This window comes from Fukomys damarensis, unplaced genomic scaffold, assembly GCF_012274545.1.
Source record: "Fukomys damarensis isolate Sample0158 unplaced genomic scaffold, DMR_v1.0_HiC HiC_scaffold_12, whole genome shotgun sequence".
NCBI lineage: Eukaryota > Metazoa > Chordata > Mammalia > Rodentia > Bathyergidae > Fukomys > Fukomys damarensis.
This window is the reverse complement of record NW_022900924.1, coordinates 17789207-17809330: the sequence shown is the minus strand read 5'-3', so window position 1 is coordinate 17809330 and position 20124 is coordinate 17789207. Positions and strand designations below refer to the sequence as shown.

Genomic DNA, 20124 nt, shown 5'->3' with positions numbered 1-20124 from the left:
GCGAGGGAGGAGGGCAGGCGGGAAGGGGGCCGGGCGCGGGCCTAGGCTCGGCCTGCACCCATCACCAGCCCCAGGATGGGCAAAGCCTGGGGGCTGCAGACCCAGGGGGACCTGGGGACTGACAGTGGGACTGTGGGAAGGTGCGAAAGCCGCCTCCTCCCCCTCCCCAGCGGGTCGTGTTCCCAGCGCTGCCTGAGGTGCAGCTGTCTGGGTGGGTTTCTGCGGGGGCACCCCTGGATACCCCTGAGATATCAGGCTGAGGACCCCCTGGCTTGAAGTCTCCCAGGTCCCTGCCATCCCGAGCCCTTCCATCCAACTGGTGATGGGGGCGCGTTGGGTTACTGGTGTTATGCCCAGCAGGCCTGGAGTCTGGAGAGCCCAGTCCCCTCACCGGCCTTGCCAGGTTGAGCAGGGACCTGCTTGCTCTGCGTTGTTGGCCTGAACCCCATGGAAGTCTGAGGCCTCTGGCAGCAGCCCTGACAGTTTGAAGCAGTGGGATGGATTATGGGGTGACTTCCTTTTAGGTTTAAGACTGAGATTTTGTCCGCGACAGTTTGAAGGCCAGAATCGAATCGGACCATCTCTTTGAGAAGTGAGGTCTCTTCTAGGCCCCAGGTCCTTGGTCTCCATGTTTCTCCCAGTGTCCAGTGGTTTTGGGGAGCCCCCTGCAGGACCTGGGTTTCTCTCTGGCCCTCCTACTAGGAGAGGGGCTGGGGCGTCCTCCAGAAGTTGGCGTGTTACTTCTGCTCAGGTCTGCGGCTGAGCATGGTCCCAGGTGCTGGAGGACGCCTTTTGGAGTTTTGGGGATGCCTTTGCATATCGCAGCTGCCTTTTTTCCTGGGGTGTGGGTGTCTTCCCCACCCCACCTCAGAAGTTTGAGTTTCAGTTACTCAATTTCCAACTTGTGCATCCCCACCCCCCTTTGGGAAGCCCTTTTCTCTTGGTGAGCTGACAGCCGGGCAGCGCCTCCCTCCTCTGGGTTCTGGTTGAGTGCCTGGGGCCATGGGTTAGCCCCCAAGCCACTGTCCAGGCTTTGCATGTTTGAAGTTTCTCTTTTGTGCTGGTTGCCTCCTGGGGTGCTGGGCTCTGGTGGGTTGGGGGAAAAGAGGGGGGAGGGACGAAGACATTTTTTCCCAGCCTGCCCAGTCCAAGAGCAGGGTGCCAATCTTAGCTGCATTTGAATTTCCTCCACATAAATTGGATTTCAGCCCCCTCCCCACTTTACTGAGTCGTTGGCAGAGCCTATGAGAAAGTAATATGCAGACTTCCGAGTTATTTGTCAGGAATCCTCAGCCCAGGATTTCAGACTTTTTTTTTTTTTTTCAAGCTCATTTGAGGAAGCTGAAGCTGGAGTTGGGGGAGTGGGGGTTTTTGGGTGTGTAGTTAAGGAAGGTTACCAGGGAGAGGGCTCTGTGGGCATCAGCTCTGTGAGCATCCACAGAGCTGCTGTCCTGGTTCCTTTCAGAGGACAGGGCCTTAGGGTTTTGCTAGTTAATTCAGATCTGGCCCCAAAACTCAAGGGAGGAGCTGAGAAACAGGAGGAGCCCTTAGCCTGGATTCAAAATAGAAGCTTCTTAAACTTCCCGTCCTTTAAATCCTTAGGAATCCCCATTCACTGTGAGCCCCTGGGGATGAGAGCCGCTGAGGTCAGGGCTTTCCCGGGCGTAGGTTTTGTTCTCCTGAGGCAGCTGCCTGGGCCACCTCCTCCCGCAAAGCTGCCCTGGGGAACCATTTCCCCAGGGCAGCAGCTCAGTGGCCTGGGTACTCCTCGCTGTCCCTTCTGACCAGCCAGGGAGGACTTGTGCCTTCTTGGAAGGCTCCGATCGATCCCCTGAGGGTTTGGGGCACAGAAGGATTGATCTGAATCCCTCTCCCCTCCCTGTGCAGAGGTACAGCTTGGTCTGATGCTCTGGTTTGGGAATTGAGGAAGGAAAGCGATTAGTCCAAGGCCTTCCTCATTCTCCAGGGTTTCAGGGAAGGATTTAGGGTCTGCACCAGGGCGACTCTAGGCGGAAATCTACCCTGTGGACTTTTCTTTGGGCCTTCTTGTGCACAGTCCACCTGGAGAGCATCCCTCTCGCTTATCCAGTCCCAGCAAGTCCTGTGATGCCCCAGCAGAATTTCACTCTGAAGACAACAAAGCTGTGCCCAGTTCCCTAGTTATTTTGGCACCAAATACACAGTTTCCAGGGAAACTGGCTTCCCCCCTCCCCTTTTCCATGCAGGATATTACAATAAGATTTTCACTGATGTTCAGCTACAATGAAAGCCCTCCTCCCAGCCTCTTCTCTGGGGCTTCAGATCCTCCCAGGTGGCGTCCTTCAGTTTTGTAGTCCCCTTTCCTTTCTGAGTTCAGCCTGCGACGCATTTGTCTGTCTGTCCCCGCTTCTCTCCCAGCAATAGCTGGGCTCTTTCACTGCGAGCCTCTTTCTGAGTCTCCACCCCAACCCTGGCTGGCCTTGGGCTGTTCATTGACAAGTTTGGACCCGTGGGACACGCTGGGAATGGCTGAGTAGGCAGAGGAGCCAGCTGTGGGCCTGGCTTCTCGTGGGCTTTGCACCCCGTCATTTTCTGGAAGCCCTTGGCCATGGAGCCAGTGTCTGTGTCCTGCAGACCCCTGCCCCTTCCTGTCTTTCTTCGTCCAATAGATTGTGGTACATTTGCTCCTGAATAACTTAACCAACTTGTTTTAATTCAAATGTCCAAACAGATTTCAACTATGAGTACGTACAGAGAGAAGCTCTCAGGGTACCCCTGGTATTTCGAGAAAAGGACGGACTAGGAATTAAGTAAGTTGTTGGAACTCATTGTTTCTTCGTCTGTCTTCCTCCCTAACACATTTATATCTTGGGGATGGATTTCTTCTGTCTTCTGCTGGTCACTTTGGAGCACCTTTTCCCCGGATCTGGCAACAGCATCTCCCGGTTCCAGGCCTGACGAAGGAAAGGGATGTCTCTTGCAGGAATTTGGGCCATGAGAATGTAGGGTGCTTAGACAGTGCCCCCCCCATGTACCCTGGGTTCATGCAGCAGCAACCTCCTGCTGAGAAGTAGCTCTTCCTCTTCCCCTAAGCTCAAACCAGGAAACCGAGGAAGAACCTGAGCCACGGACCTGGATATGCAGGGTGGGAAATGGGTCCTTGTGGAGGGCGTTGGGGATCTGCAGGAGCTACAGGTGGGGAAGAGACCAGCGGGCTGGAAGAACAGGTTCCGCCCCCAGAGGAAGTGGGTGTAGGGGAGGGGTCACCATAGGCTGCCTCTCTCCAACATCTGCCAGATGAGGAGCTGGAATTTAACCTTCAGCGTCTTTGTTAATTTACAGTGTCCCCATAGTCATCGGTCACTGTAGGCAGGCAGCGTTAGCAAATCCCTGAACTGGAGGATGTGTGACTTTTCCCCCTAGGAGCTGAAAGCAGTCCCTCCCACTCTCCATACAGCTCCACGACGAGTGTTTTCTAGGGGCAGAACCAGGCGCAGAAAGGCTGCTCACCCTAAGGAGAACAGGCATTTGGCCCTGGACTCCACTCTTCCGTCTTAACCAGTAGAAGCCATGATGTCCTGTCCGCTGCTGAGATTCAGACCTTTTGCCTCTTGGGTGGGGGAAGGGGCTCCTGGTTCTGGGGTGACCCTTTCTTGAGGCGCCCCGGTCTCCCTCTGTGTGATCTCCTTTCGGCTTCCCAAATCCAGGGCAAGGGACCCTCTTGGAAAAATGGCTCCCCCCTGGCCCTGGGGAAAATTCTGGCTCTGTTGTTCCTGGCTCCTCACCAATGTCTGTGCTTCTCTCTCTCCAGGATGCCTGACCCTGATTTCACAGTTCGGGATGTCAAGCTCCTCGTGGGTAAGTAGCTGGCTCTGCATGACTCAGAGACGGTGAAGGAGGGAGCTGGAGACAGGAAGGAGCGAGGTCTTCACCATCCGCCCACTTAGACTTTTTACTGCCCTTGGAAAGGAGCGGGTGGGAGGAGACAGGAGCAGGTGTGAGCTGCAACCGTTCCTTCTGGAGGACAGGTCAGATTGCAGAGTCCTGGGAAGCCGTAGCAGTGCTCACGCACGGGGTTTATGAGGCCACCGACCTGGAGCGCAGCCGCCAGCCCTGGGCGTCAGCAACGCAATCTCAGATCTCTCCGCTGTGTTTGTTTGTAGGTTGCTGGGTAAACACTGGGTGCTCTGTGACCCCTAAAGCCTTTGTGGCTACTCCTCAGGGTTCTTGGACAGGCCGAGGGTGGGGCCTGCCCCTTAGTGGTGCCCCGCCAGGGCCCAGTGACGCCCTGAGCTCCTGCTGTGTGGCACATGACTTAGTGGTCTGGACTTCTGACCAGGTGGCAGGCGGCATTTCAGATTGTAGGGGAAGTTGTTCAATAAAGTCCATTCCTCCTGAAGAATGCCTCTCCGCTACAGGGCCGGCTGGGGACCCAGCAGACAGGGCCCTGCCCTCTTGGTTGGAACAACAGGTGATAAGGAGTAAGCTGTGGGGCTGGGGATTTTAGCTCAGTGGTTCTGCCACCTGCTTTACAAATGCAAGGTCCCGTCTCGGATACCTGGTACCACAAAAAAAACAAAACAAAACAAAACAAGAAACTTTGGGGCTGGAGATTTGGCTCAGTGGTTCCACTGCCTGCCTTGCAAGCACAAGGGCCGGAGTTTGATCCCCAGTACACACACACACACACACACACACACACACACAAAGAAGTAAGCTGTGAACCTTTTCCAGTGGTGACAGGCTGTGAAATAAAGCAGGGTAGTGGGCTGTTTTAGGTGGGTTGGTCAAGGAGGGTCCTCAGGGGCCGACAGAGGCTTTTGGATGGAAACCTTGAGAATCAGCTTTGAGAAAGAACATTTTTGCTGACAGCTGAGTGAGGGTAAAGGCCCATGAGGAGCCTGGGGTGCAGAGGACTGGAGAACAAGAAGGGGGAGTTTGTTAGGAGAGGTGGTGGCGGCCACAGGGCCACGCTAGTGGGGCGCTGTGGGCTCTGGGAGGGAATTTGGTTTTGACTCTTAGTGCAGTGGGGAGATTAAAAGTAGGGCAAGGGGTTACTGTGTGATTTGATTAGTTCTTTTTTAAAATTAGATAATTTGATTATTTCTTCACTGTGTGGGGGGGTGCTTTTTTATTTTTGAGTACTGAGTGTAATCCCTGAGCCTCTGGAATGCTGGGCAAGCGTACTACCACTGAGCTACATCTCCAGTAAAATTTTATTTTGAGTCGAGGGTTGTGGCGCACGCCTGTAATCCCAGCACTCGGGAAGCTGAGGCAGGAGGATCACTGTGAGTTCAAGACCTGCCTGGGCTACATAGTGAATTCCAGGTCAGTCTCAACTATATAGTGAGACCCTGTCTCAAAAAACAAAAACAAAAACAAAAAAATTTTATTTAGAGACTGGGTTTGACTGAGTTGCCCAGGCTGGTCTTGAATTTCTGATCCCCCTGCCTCAGCCTCCTGAGTAGCTGGGATGACACCTGTGTGACACCATGCCCAGACCTGTCTTTTAGATTGAGATAAAATTCTCGTACCACAAGATCCCCTTTGCACCGTCTTCAGACGTGCAATTCAGGGGTGTAGGTATGTTCACATTGTTGTTGTATAAGCACCACTGCTATTTACACATCATTTCTGTCATCTCAAAAGTTAACCTGCACACCCCTCAAGTCTCCTCTCCCTCTGTCCTTTTCTCCCCCTCAGACTTGCCTGTTCTGAGTGTTGTATCTGGGTGGAATCAAATAATATTTGACTCTGCATCTGTCTTTCACCCAGCCTATTTCAAGGTTCACCCATGTCAGAGTTTAGTACTTCTTTCTGGCAGGCGCCCTGCCTTTGGTCATCTTGTGGCAGAAATAGGCAAGGCGGGCGCAGAAGAGGCGAAACCTGCTATGGAACAACCTGCTAGGAGGGGTAACCAACCCAGTCCGAGAGAAACGCCTTAGGCTGCTCCTGAAGAGTCTCCTCCCACAAGCCAGGCTCCTCCCAGCAGGCCCCACCTCCCAACAGCCAGGTACAGGGATTGCAGCTGCAACTCTGCAACTTCCGAGGGCTGCTCTCAAGCCGAGTCATGGGGAACAGGGTTTAACTTCCTCCTCTAGCGCCTGCGCCATTTCCTTTCCTGTCAGCCAAGTGTGAGGGCTCTGGGCTCTCTTTTCTCTTGCCAGCACTTGTTATTGTCTGCTTTTGTTTGTTTCTTTTGCTACTGGGGTTCAGACTCGGGGACTTTGCACTTGCAAAGCAGGTGACAGAGCCACTGAGCTAAAACCCTGGCCCTATTGTCTGCTTTTTTATTCCTTTGGAGGTAGATTCCCTCCTCCTGCCAGTACCAGGAATCCTGGCTCTGGAGATAGGTTCTTTTTTTTTGGTTTGTTTTTTGAGACAGGGCCTCACTATGTAGTTGAGACTGACCTGGAACTCGCTATGTAGCCCAGGCTGGTCTCAAGCTCACTGCGATCCTCCTGCCTCAGCCTCCCATGTGCTGGCATTACAGGTGTGCACCACCATGCCTGACTGGAGACAGGTTCTAAATATGTGCCAGGCTGGCTTCAAACTCCTGGGCTGAGGACCCTCCTGTCTCCAGTCTCCCAAGTAGCTGGGACTTCCAGGTGCACAGTACCTGCAGCTTTCTGTCTGTGATATTTTTGTTTTCGGTACCGGGGTTTGAACTCAGGCCCTTGCGCTTGTAAGGCAGGCAGCAGAACCACGGAGTCAAATCCCCAGGCCCTTTGTCTGTGATTTTTGATGATGGCCATGCTGGTGGCCAGAAGTGGTGTGATGGAATCAGAAGTTTGTTTTTCTTATTGTGGTACTGGGGATTGAACTCGGGTCCTTGTGCTTGCGAGGCAGGCACCGGAACCACTGAGCTAAATCCCTGGCCTGGAATCAGAAGTTTGTAAGAGCCCACTCTGGATCTGTGTGGAGGATAAAGGTGTCCAGTGGGGTCTGGTGATCCGGGCAGAATAAGTGGCGTAAAGTCACGGGCACAGGCATGCAGTGGGGGGATGCTGGCCTGAAGGGGATGGTGCTTAGCACAGATTGTGGGATCTGTTAACGGGAGAAGAAATCTGCTTGCTTGAAAAGTAGGTTTTGGCAGGACGTGGTGGCACCTGCCTGTAATCAGAGCACTTGGGAGGCTGAGGCAGGAGGATCGCTGTGAGATTGAGACCAGCCTGGGCTACATAGTGAGTTGGCGTGATGTTATTTGTTAGGGTGTCCAGACACCAAAGTAGCGAGAGTCTATTTATGAGGAAGCATTAAAACTGGGTTCTCAGATCTGGGGTTCAGGCGACATTGCAAGCTTAGTACGTCCTTTCTTCCTTCTTTCTTTCCATTCTTTCCTCTCCTTTCTTTTCCTTTTTCTTTTTCTTGTACTGGGAATTGAATCCAAGGGAGTGCTGAGCTGTGTCTCCTGCTCTTTTTTAACTTTTATTCTCAGCAGGGTTTTGCTAAGACGCCCAGGCGGACCTTGAACTTGAGATCCTTCTGCTTCAGCCTCCAAGGTAGCTGGAATGACATGCGTGAGCTATCACACCTGGTGTGCAGCTTTCTTAAATTATGTTGCCTGAGCCGGGTGTGGTGGCCCACGCCTGTAATCCCAGCACTTGGGTGGCTGAGGCAGGAGGATCCCTGTGAGTTCAAAACCAGTCTGGGCGACATAGTGAGTTCCAGGTCAGTCTCAACTAAATAGTGAGACCCTGTCTCAAAAAACGAAAAACAAAAAAAATCAAAATTATGTTGCCTGCCTGGTCCTTCCGAGAAACTTTTTGAGCCCGTTATGGTTTTATTATGCTCTGCATAGGTCTGGGCTACCTGCTTTCCCCTTGCGCCTCATTTCTGTCTCGGTAGAAGCAGGAGAACCCGAGTAGATGTTCCTGCAGCCTGGCAGCACTGCAGCAGCTTTGGATGGCAGAGAAAGTGGGGACAGGAAGGCTTCCCCGCATCTTGTGCTCACCTCTGTGACGATCAGATGTCTGATAAATAATAAATGCTTCAGCAAGGCAGGTGAGCCCTGGCGGCCGGGCACTACGATGCCCACTTTCCTCTCTGGGTCTGCATAGGCTTCTGGAGGTGCTGACAGGCCCTGTGTGTCACACGTGACAGGAGCGACAGATGTAGCTCGGGCTGACCTAAGCCAAATGGAGTAAATCCAGGCACGTGGAGGCCTGGTGCTGCAGACTGACCCCGCTGCTCCTTCTGATCCCCTCTTTGCTTCCCCTTCTGGCCTTGTTTCCGGGCAGGAGTCCCCTCTCGTGGTGACAAGAGAGCCTGTGGCACAAGGCTCACATGGCACCGCCCAGGCTCCTCCTTCCCCGACCCTGGCCTTGCCTGCCTGTATGTGGTTGGTGCTGATCCGCTTGTCACAGCCCCAGTGCTGGAGCTGGTGGCTGGAGCAGTGACTCCAGGGCCGTGTGACAGGGGCAGGTTGTGTGACGTCAATCAGCTCTGAGCTGCGCACAGTGATGAGTACCTGTAATCCCAGCACTCAGGAGGCTCTGTCAGGAGGATCGCCACGAATTCAAGGCCAGCCTGGGCTACGTAGTGAGTTTAAGAATCAAAAACCCCCCAAAAATATCAGGGCGGGGACTCTGCTCAGGAGGGCAGTGCTGGCCAGCTCAGTCCAACTGGGTGGCTGTCCAAGAGGAGTGTGTGGCTAGGTGTTCAGCCTGCAACAGGGTCTGAGGTCATGCTTTTTACCGCAGCTGTCTGCTCCTAGCTCACTGCCTTTTAGTTACACGAGCAGGGTCTCACTGTGTTGTTCATGCTGGCTTCAAACCCCTGGCCTCGAGTGATTCTTCTGTTTTAGCCTCCCAAATAGCTGGGGCCGCAGGTGTGTGTTACCATGGTTGCCTACTTGCCTTAAAAAAACAGACATTTTGCTGAGTGTGGGGTCCCACACCTGTAATCCCAGCCCTTGGGAAGCTGAGGCAGGAGGATCTCAGAGGATCAAGGCTAGCCTGGGCTATATAATGAGTTCAAGGTCAGCCTGAGCTTTGTACAAACGGAGACCGTGTCTCCAAAAAGAAAACTAAAAAAAGAAACAGACATTTTTCATTTTATAACATTATGCTTATTGCCAGGGCTTTAGCTCAGTGCTGCCACCACCTGCCTTGCAAGTACAAGGTCCTGAGTTCGATCCCCAGTGCCAAAAAAACAAAACAAAGCAAAATACCATTATACTTATCAAACCCGTTTGTTGAAATATAATGTGCATATAGATGGGGCACATATGTGAGGTACATGGGTTCGTTTGAACTAGTGGGATACATCAGGGTCACCAGCACCTCGGACCCCTGTGTTCCCATCCAGCTCCTGCCCTCTGAGCTCACCTGCTACGTGGACAAATTTTGTCTGTTTTCCGACTTTGTGTCAGTGGAATCATAACGGAAGTCCTCTGTCGGTTTTAGTTTCTTTCGCCCAACTTTGTGTTCGTGACTTTCATCGTATTGCCCGTTTTGTGTAACCGTGGGTATATTTTCATTGCTGTTTAGTTTTTCATTGTGTGAGACTTTTCTTTCTGCTGTGAGTTTATTCATTCTGCTGCCGATGAGCACCTGGGTAGCTCATTCCAGAACGTGGTTTTGGCGAACGCACATGTGTTAGTCATCTTTCTGTCGTTGGGACAAAATATCCAATAGACACAATTTAAAGAGGGTTGATTTTGACTCATGGTTTCAGAGGTTTCAGCCCATGGTCAGCTGGCTCCAAGGAGAAACAGCGCGGCAGAAGGACACGGCAGAGAGAAGCTGCCCACCTCAGGGCAGTGAGGAAGCAGAGGAAGGAAAGAGTTTGAGAGGAGAGGGCCGGGGAAAAGAATACCCCTCTCCATAGGCACAGTCCTGGTGACCCAGGACCCCAGCTAGGCCCTCCTGAGCCGGTCGGCTGTGCACTCTGAGGTGACAGCCATTGATGCAGGCAGAGCCCCCGTGATGCAGTCGGCACCCAGGGCCCATCTTGATGGGTGACCCTCGGGGGAACATTTGTTGTTGTTGTTGTTGCTGGGAATTGAACTCAGGACCTTGTACTTGCCAGGCAAGTGCGGCACGGCGCCACTGAGCTAAATCCCTGGCCCTGGGGAGCATTCTGGATCCAAACCCTAGCACTGCAGATGCCCTGCTATTGGGCGAGAGCGCATGTGTGTTTGGTTGTAGTGGATTCTGTCAAATCATTGTCCTGAGGAGGAACATTGGTTTCAGGGACTCCCTGTCCTGTCCAGGAGTCAGTGTTTTTAGTCTTGTTTTAGCTGTTCTCTTATGCTGGTGGGTAGCAAGCTGTATCTCACTGTAGTTATAGTCTGCATTTTACTAATGACTGATTAAGTCAGCTCCAAATCGTGTGTATTTGGATACCCTCTTCTGTAAGTGTTTGAGCAGGTCTTTTCTTATTTATCTATTTATTCGTACAGGGGATTGAACCTAGAGCCTTTGCACTGAGCTCTAACTCCAGCCTCTTTTTTTTTGGTACCAGGGATCAAACTCAGGACCTTGCACTTGCGAGACAGGCACGGTGCCACGGAGCTAAATCCCCAGCCCAGCTCTTTTTATTTTTTGAGACAGAATCTTGCTTAATTACTGTGTTGCTCTGATAAGCTTGAACTAGTGATCCTCCTGCCTCAGCCTCCCAGAGTACTGAGATTACAAGTGTGTGCCACCATGACCAGTTTTTCTGTCATCTATCTAATCTATCTATCTATCTAATTATCTATCTATTTATTTATATATTTTTGCTTTTTGGTTTTTTGAGACAGGGTCTCACTATGTAGATGAGACTGACCTGGAACTCACTATGTAGCTCAGGCTGGTCTCGAACTCACAGCGATCCTCCTGCCTCAGACTCCTGAGTGCTGGGATTACAGGCATGTGCCACCATGCCCGGCTAATCTATCTTATTTTTGAGACAGGGTCTTGCTGTGTAGTTCAGCCTGACCTTCAACTGACTGTGTAGCCCAAACTGGCCTCAATTCAAGGTGATTTTCCTGCCTCAGCCTCCTGAGTGGTAGAATTACAGACATATGCCACCATGCCCAGCATTTTAAGAAACATATTTCATTTTACTTATTTTATAATATAATATAACAGGCACAACTTTGATTAAATAAAATTTAAACCGAGCGTGGTGGTACATGCCTGTAATATCAGCACTGGAGAGGCTGAGGCAGGAGGATCACCATGAGTTCAGGGTCAGCCTGCACTATGTAATGAAATCCTGTCTCAAAAGGCCACACCAAAAAAAAAAAAAAACAGAACAAAAGCCTTCCATATCTGTTTAGTAGTAGTGAATGCCTCTCTTCACAGGCACACACCCATAAGTAGGCTGAATGCTGTTACTGGCCCTCACTGTGTTTTACTCACCAAGTGGAATGAGTGCACTTAACACCTGCAAGGCACTGGTTTCTTCAGCAGCTGTGTGGTGGGCGCATGTGCTGTTCTGAGTTTGCCTCTGCACTGTGCATTCAGGTCATCTCTTCCGGTGTGGTGGTGCACGCCCATAATCCCAGTACTCTGGGAGGCCGAGGCAGGAGGACTGAAAGTTAAAGTACAACTTTTGGGTAATTTAGAGACTTAGCAAGACCCTGCCTCAAAAAAAAAAAAAAGAAAAAATTGGCTGGAATGTAGCTCGGTGTGAAGTTCCTAGGTTCAGTCCCCAGTACAGAGGGGAAAAAAAAGTCAAGTCACGAAAAATATTGCTAAAAATCACATAATAATGTTAAAAACTTGCCATCTGCTAGAGGCGCATTACTAGCTGTTCCGGGTGTCTGTGGTCCAGGACCGCGGTAATTATCTCTGCAGTGCACAGTGGAAATGCTCCGGAAGTAGGTGTGCACTGTGCTGTGTTGGGAGTGTGACAGCAGGGAGGACTGGACGTGTAGGTGCAGTCCTTCAATCCCACCTGGGAACTGAACCCAGGGCCTGCTGTGTGCGAGGCAGTTTTCCCCCCAAATATTTTCCATCACAGTTGGTTGCCTCTGGGGCTGCAGACTTTCCACGGCACACCGACTGTGTGATCACTCTGCTCGACTCTGTGGTCAGAGCTGTTCCCTCCCGTCTGTGCTTTGGTTTTTTTCAGCGATGACACGTTTTTGAAGTGACCGGTCTGACTGTTTTGCAGATGGCCCTTGCTTTCCTGTGATTCCATCTGAGTTCCACACGCTTGGCCAGGCTGCAGGGCTGATGTGTCTTTCGACCTGCGTGACACTGGGGCACGTGTTGTCCCTGGGTTCCGTTTGTGGGGGCCTGTGGACCCTTTGTCAAGGTTGTGGGCATCGGCTGTGTCCACCGCACCTCTTCCATTCGTGGTTAATGTGTAATCCGGGGAGGGATTTGGAGGTTAGGACTGTCCTGTTCCCACCATCTGTCACCCAGCACATGCAGCGCCTATTGTTGATTCTGCCTGAATCGGCTATTAGGATGCTGTTGCCAGAAGACTTGTTTATACTTCCTTACTTCTGTCTTTGTTTTTTTTTCCTTTAAGGCACTGGGGATTGAACCCAGGGCCTTGGCACTGAGCAACATCCACAGCCCTTTTAAAATTTTTAAATTTTAAGATAGGATTTCAATAAGTTGCTAAATTGCAAAGGCTGGGTTCAAACTTTTGATTCTCCTGTCTCAGCCTCCCAAAGTGCTGGGCTTACAGGCATGTCCACACCCAGCTTCCTGAGCCTTTTTTATTTTGAGGCAAAAGCTCCATAATAGCTGGGCGTGGTGGTGCACACCTGTAATCCCAGCCCTTGCAAAGCTGAGGCAGAAGGATCACTGAGTTCGAGACCAGCCTGGGCTACATAGTGAGTTCCAGGTCATTCTCAACTACATAGTGAGACCCTGTCTCAAAACAAAACAAAACAAAACATCTCCATAAATCAGTAAATTACCCATGCAGGGCTTGAACTCAAAATACTTCTGCCAGGGCTGGGGATTAGCTCAATGGCACTGCGCCTGCCCCACAAGTGCAAGGTTATGAGTTCAATCCCCAGTACCCCCCCAAGCAATACTCCTGCCTCAGCCTCCTGAGTGCTGGGTTCCGCACTTGTGCCACCACACCTGGCTTCCCCCCACCAATTTTAAACTCAAGAAGGGTTCATAGAATCCTCTTCTTTCTTCTTTGCCAGTTCCAGGATGAGCAAACCGAAGGCTGGAGAGAAATACCTTGGGTTGCTCCAGTGGTCCTGGCCCATCAGGTTTAAATGTGGGTTTGCATTTCACTGCTGGGGAGATGAGGCTTCTGCAGACCCCAAGGGGATGGGTGTGGATAGGTCTGGTTCTCTCCACACTGGATTTGTGTGCAGGAGAAACAAACGTGTAGGCAGGGATGCTGGGGGATGGACTCGCAGACCACACGGAAATGGGGGAGGAGGCAGAGTGTGCAGTCAGGAGGGCTGAGGCTTCTCTGCTCCTCCCCAGGCAGTCCTTCTGCAGTCCCCAAAGCTCATGCCCCGAGATCTTCACGATGCACGCTGTTTTTCCTGAACCCCAGTCCCCTGGGGTTGCGCCTTGAAAATACTCAGCTGTGCCTGCAGTTACAGAGGGGTCCCACCTGGGTAAACCTGTTATAAGGAGAAAATGTCACGAGTTGGGAACGCATTTACTGAGCTTGCCCTGCTGAACACAGGTTGGTAGCAGTGCAGAGTAGGGCACTGGCTGTTAAGCCTTGTGATCTTGGGGTGCCCCAGGCTGGCTCCCTGCTGCCTGGCACCCCATGAGAGGTTGTGCTGCCTGGGAAGAGTCAGAATGGAAAACCAGAAGCATGGTTTTCTCTAAATAGTTTTTTGTTTGTTTGTTTTGGTACCAGGGATCGAACTCAGGTCCTTGCGCTTGCGAGGCAGGTGGTGGAACCATTGAGCTAAATCCCTGGCCCATTTTCCTCTAAATGTGTTTTTGCCTTGGCATCATTGCTGTAAAGTTAAGAATTTGTTAAATTGGATCATCCTAAGTCTATAATAGCCTTAGCTGTCATTTACTGAGATTATATGTGCCAAGGACTTCTTATATATTATTTTGGCTGACCCACATAAAACCCTATTTATAGCTGGATGTGGTGGTGCATAGCTGTAATCCTAGCACACTAGGAGGCAGAGGCAGGAGGATTCAAAATAGTGACTTAGTGACTTAGAAGACTATTGTCTCAAAATAAAAAATAAAAAAGGATAAGACATGTAGCATAGTGTGAAGGCCCTGTCTTTAATTCCCAGAACCACAAACAAAACAAAGCCCAATCACAAGGCCCAGTGTGGTGGTGAGCTCCTGTAATACCAGTACTCAGGAGGCTGAGGCAGGAGGATTTCCAAGAAAGAGTTGAAGTGAGTTCAAGGCCAACCTGAACTACAGAGTGAGACCTTGTCTCCAAACCCTGCCTCCCCTAAGCAGACTGAGAATCAAACCCTTGACCCTCTTGCCTTTATACCATTGAGCTGTGCTCATTTCATAGGTATCAAATCTGAATCTGAGAACTGGGAATATCGCTCAGTGTTGGGGTGTTGCCCAGTGTGTCTGAGGCCCTGGGTTTGATCCCTGGCCCCGCTCATAAAAGCAGAAATGAAAACCCTGTGCTTAGAGTCAGCTGCCCACATTAGGACCGCTGAGTGGCGGAGGAGCTGAGGTTGCTCTTTGTCCGCAGCTAGCTGCTGCCCCACTTCTGCAGCGCTGTGCTGCCTCACCTGCGTCTTCCTTGCTGTGGCTGTGGGTGACTTTGCTGATTTTCTGGCCTGGTTGGGTGTAGCCCGGATTTGTCCGTGTAGGTTTGTGTCCTTCGGCCCAGCGGCCGGTGATGGTCAGGATCTTGGGGCTCAGAGGACAGCCCTGGGGGTCATCCTGGAATCCTGGCTCTCCAGAGACCGAGGCAGGAGGATTGTGAGTTCAAGGCCAGCCTGGGCTATGTAGTGAGACCCTGTCTCCAAAAATGAATAAATAAACAAGAAATAAAAATGCTGCAGAGGTGAAGAGCCAGAAGATACAGGGTGTAGAGAAAACCTGGGCTCTTGCCCTCCATCTTCTTGCTTCGCCATGAGGAAACCGAGACCAGGATCTTGGAAGACTTGTCCCACATCCCAGAGTGACTCCCAGCCCTGGGCCTTCTCCCTGTGTCCTTGTCACCTCCCCTGTGGGATGGGACCTCCGAGAAGCCCTGCAGTGAAGTTTACTGAGTGCTTCGGAAACAGTGTCAGATCACTAGGGCTGGTCCTAGTATCTCCACTTTGCAGATGAGGAAACTGAGGCCCAGAGAGCTTCAGGAGTGGTGGAGGGGAGCAGGATTTGAATCTGTGGCCAGCATCTTTGCTGTAAATGCTGCCTCCGTGAGATGGCAGGATCAGAGTCAAGAACCAGGGCTTCAGCCCCGTGATCTGGGACAGCACTGGGCCCTTTGTGGAGAGCGGGCTGGGGAGCTGGGCCCAGGGCCCGCAGGTGCTTCTCTGGGTGACTTCCTGCAGCCTCCTCCAGCCAGCAGCCACGGCTCTTGGAGCTTCCAGAGCAAGGGCCACAGGGCCTCAGTTAGTTTCTGTGCTGATTCTCTTGAGTGTGCATGGCTCGAGAGCTCAGAGAACCGAGGAGACCGAGGGAGCAGCAGGGAGGAGGACCGCAGGCTCCGCGCCACGTGAGACTTTGCCTCCTCCCCGTGGCCTCAGTCAGCGCATCCTTTGTGGGTCCCCAAGGGCGGCCTGTCCCTGTCACCTCTTCTCGATCTGGCTGCTTGCGACTTGGTACCTATCTGTCCCTTCTGTCCCTCTGGGGCACTTACCTCCTCCCTGGCCTAAGCCCTTAGGCTTTATTTCTCTTCACCAGAGGGCAGATCCCAGAAAGGGTAATCGTTCATTCTTTTATTTTTAAATTTAATCTTAATTATTTTATTTTTATTACTATTTATGTGTGTGGCTGGGGGAGGGCCCTGGGGATGGAAGCCAGGGCCTTCACACTGAGCTATGTCACTGGTCCTTATTTTATGTTGAAACAGGGTCTTGACAAGTTGCTAAATTGCCTAGGCTGGACTTGAATTTGTGATCATCCTGCCTCAGCCTCCCAAGGTGCTGGGATTATAGGCCTATGGTACCGTGCCGATCGATCGATTTATTTATTTATTTATTTATTTATTTATTTATTTATTTATTTATTTGTACTAGAGATTGAACTTGGATCCTTGTGCTTGTGAGGCAGACACCAGAACCACTGAGCTAAATCCCCAGCCCTCCGTGCCCATTTTAAACCACTAGTTCTTGGTCGTCCCACCCAGGCTGGGGCTAGGAGGCTCTTCTGTACCCAGGGGCCCCTCTGGCAAGTCTCCGGGCCTCTTCCCCTTTCCCTTCAACTTCCCCAAATTTCTAGTGTGAGGATCCAGGAACTAGACTAAAAGTGCCCTAACCCAGTGTCCCTGCCCCCAGGCTGAGCTGTTTGTTTTTATTTATAGATCTGACTGTCAAAGCGTCTGTTTAGAGAAAGTTCTTTGGCGAAAGGAAAAAAGGCATAAAGGTCAACTTATTGCTCTCTTTGTCCTGAAGGCACCTGAGGCCTAGATGTGGGTCTGTGGGTTGCTGGGACTGGAACTCAGGCCCAAGGCTCTGGGCCCAGTCCCAGGTACCCGGAGGTGGTGTCCGGTGTGGGGACCAGGTGAGACAGTTACCCTTCCAGGCTGCTCCTCCCCCGGGTGGGCTCAGTGCTGGAGAGATCTGTGTGCAGGAGAGAAAGTGTCCTTTCCCCTTCAGTCTGACTGGAGCTCGTGAGTCTCTAGACCTGCTCGGTGGCTGAGTGTATGAGACCCTCTGCTGTGTGCCGGTCCTTGTGTGAGGCTTGTACCCTTAGAGCCCTTCAGGCAAATAAAGACCTCGTGAGTCTAGGAAAGTAAAGTGAGTTTCATAAGCCACAGAACTCGTCCATAGCAGAGTTGGGCTGATTTTTTTTTCAGCGCTGAGGATCAAACCCAGGGCCTTGCGCAGGAGGCCAAGTTCTGTGTCTTTGGACTGCGCCCCCAGGCTGAGAAATTAAATAGGACAGCAGACAGAATGTGTAATGAGCTCCTTTGTCCCTAGGCCCAGCGTCCAGCAACCCATGGTCACCTGCAATTCACCCACCTCACCCCTACCCTTTGCGCTGTGAAGTTCCAAACGGGACGTTTTTAAGAACAAGAACACAACGCCAAGATCGCACCTTGATCTTTTAACATGGCATCCGGTCATGAGTCAGAATGTAATAGTCCCTGTCCGGTGGTGGATGGCGAAGTCCTGTACATTTTGGGTCCTTTCTGCCATCCCGAGGTTGGGTTTGACGGTGGGGCTTCCCGCTGTCTGGCTTGTGCTGGTGCCAATGGTGTGCGGTCACCGAACGTCCTCTTCTGTCCGCGGTGGCGCCTGAAGTTGGATGTGATGGGTGACCAGGGTGCAGATGTCTCCCCGTCCGTCCTTATTCCCTACGGTCTCCGGCAAGCCCACCTGCCCGTGGCCGTCTCTCCGTTCTCTCCGGTGTCGGCAGCCTTTTGCGCACAGCGTCTGGTGCCATTGGTTCCTCAGCGTCTTCACTGCAGCCACGGAGGTCTGATGCTGTCGTTCCCTTGTCACTTCCTGGGGGGGCACCTGAGAAGCCTCCCTGACTGTCACTTGGTCTGGAGCTGGCCCTTAGCCCGGCTCAGAGTCTGAAGCCCGCGGTCGCTCTTGGCGCATTGTCCCAGCCGCGTGCATCTGGCCTGCTTTCCCGTGACCCCAGCAGTGCTCACTGGCCAGTTACTGTGCCCTGGGGGTCCGCGGAGCCCCTCGGAACCGACTTTCCTTCCCCCCTCTGTTCCCTCCCACACACTGGCTTCTGGGACACCTGGGGAGCTGGGCTCAGCTCCCAGTCCACCGAGGAAGCTATTCTTAGAAGCAGCGTCCAGCCCTCAGCTCCTCAGCACCCCCCTCGCCCCGGGCCAAGGAGGAACGCGTGACTTCCGCCACTCCTCATCCTGCCTCCCTCCCGCCATCCTGGGCCCCTGCCCGGCTGTAATTCCCAGTGGGCCGAGGACGGCCAGGGCGCACAGAGGCCTGAGGTTCCCGTCGGGGAGCGGGGAGGCCATGCTGGCACCCCTGAAACCAACACAGGCCTCCCCGCCCGTGCTCAGTCTGTGGTCCCAGGTTGGGCTCCTGCCTGCTCAGGTCTGCCAGGTGTTTTCCGAGTGAGGTTCATCTTCCTTCTCATGAGTGGGGCTGCACAGACCCTGGGGCATTTCTTCAGCTTAGCTGTCATTTACAGGTGGAGTCGCAGGACACGCGCCAGATGGGACCTAAGAGTCAATCACCATATAACAACAAACATTCACTCTCCCCGGTACCCAAGAAAAAACAAATTCACTCAACAAGCATTTGCTGAACTCCTGGTGTGCACCAGGCACCATTCTGGAACCCTGGGTAGAGAGTGAGCACACAGGCAAGAGACTGTGCTTATAGGGTGGCAGGAGAGAGACCAGAAGCAGGCGAGCCCGGTGGGGTGACCCTCCAGGAGGCTGCAGCAGCGCCGTCGCAAGGTTGAGCCCAGCCTGGGCAGCTGTTTTTGCCGTTAGGTCATTGGTCCATTTTAGGTACAGTACGATGACATCCGTCATTGGGAATTTGTACCTTTACAGGATATATCTTGGTTCTTACTATTTTCCCCATAGCCCTGCCCTCCCTTGAACCCCTTCACCCCACCCCTCCCTGTTTACATAGACTTTGTTTCCGTTTTTTCCTTTTCTCATATTTTTTCTTTTCCCTTCTTTCCTTTCCTGTCTCTCCCAGTTCCCCTTTAGACCTTTACTTCCTGTTTCACATTATATATTATACATTTTTAAAAAATTTTATATTATACATTTTGATCCTTACACTTTCGGTTTCTCACACCAGAGAAACTATTTGGTATTCATACACGTGTGTCCTATTTATTTCACTTAAGAGTGTGGCCTCAATATGTATCCACTTAGCTATAAATGACTGTAGTTTCTCATTCTTTATGGCTGAGTAGTGAGCATGGGCAACTTTTAATTTATCGAGACACTGTCCTTAAAAATACAGAAGGATTGCCAGGCGCGGTGGTGCACGCCTGTAATCCCAGCACTCGGGAGGCTGAGGCAGAAGGATCGCTGTGAGTTCAAGACCAGCCTGGGCTACATAGTGAGTTCCAGGTCAGTCTCAACTACACAGTGAAATTTAAGTCTCACAAAACCAAAAAAAAAAAAAAAAAAAAAAAAAAACAAACCAGAAGGGCTGAGAATTTAGCTCCATGTAAAGGCCCTGGGTTCGAGTCCTACCACCACAAAACTAAACAGCAAATCAAAACCTAAACACACTGAGGGTGAAAAGGTGTGATGTCACCCACAGGTGGCATTTTCTCTTTTGATCTGTCTAGGCAGTAGACCAGGAAGTGTTCCTATCCAGGGTGTGTGCCCCTTAATTCTCACACCAGCCCTTGAGTTTCCTGGGCTGCCCAGCTACAAGCTATGAGTTTAAGACAGCCTGTGTTTATGCTCTCATGGTTTTGGGGCCGGAGGTCAGAACCGAGGTGTCCGCGGCCAGGCTCGGGCCGCCGGAGTCTGGTCCTTGTCTCATAGGCACACGGTTCCTGCCTCAGGTGCTGCCCTCTCCCCGGGCCTCTGCCCAGTTCCCAAGTCTTACAAGAACATGGGCACTAGTGCAGGACCTGCCCTGTCCAGTGCGACCTCACTGGAGCTTGGTCCTCATCTGCCAAGGCCCTGTTCCCAAGTGAGCTCCTGTTTCCAGGCACCCGGGCCTGTGACTGGACCCTGCAGTGCTCCTGCAGGACAGAGGAGCCGGGGTTAGGCTGGAGCGAGAGGGACCATGCCATTCAGCACTGCCTCTGTGCCCAGCATTTTGTGGATTTATTTATTGTGTTTAATTTAATTTTGGTGCTGGAGACTGAGGCTTCCAGTATTTTAAGTGGGTCAGGTAAATCTCACAACTGTGTTTTTCTTTTTAATTTAAATTTTGTATTTTCTTAGTTTTGTTATCATTAAAACTTTTTTCCTCTAGTTAGATTTGTTTTTTGATGCCTTGATTATAAAAATAAGTAATATTTTCAGGGTAGTAAGAAACAACTTTATAATTACTACATCTCTGTGGCTAAATTTTACACACACACACACACACACACACACACACACACATATTCTTTTTTTTTTTTTTTTTTTTTTTTTTTTTTTTTT

General features: G+C 51.6%; 1 protein-coding gene across 1 annotated transcript in view; it reads left to right on the top strand.

The window, feature by feature from the left end:
• Kdm2b (lysine demethylase 2B) overlaps positions 1-20124 on the top strand; it is a 115224-nt gene that overhangs the window by 1490 nt on the left and 93610 nt on the right. The window contains exons 3-4 of the mRNA XM_033762450.1: positions 2711-2789; positions 3791-3837. Of these exons, the coding sequence (XP_033618341.1) occupies positions 2711-2789; positions 3791-3837 (126 nt within the window). The remainder of the gene's footprint in view (positions 1-2710; positions 2790-3790; positions 3838-20124) is intronic.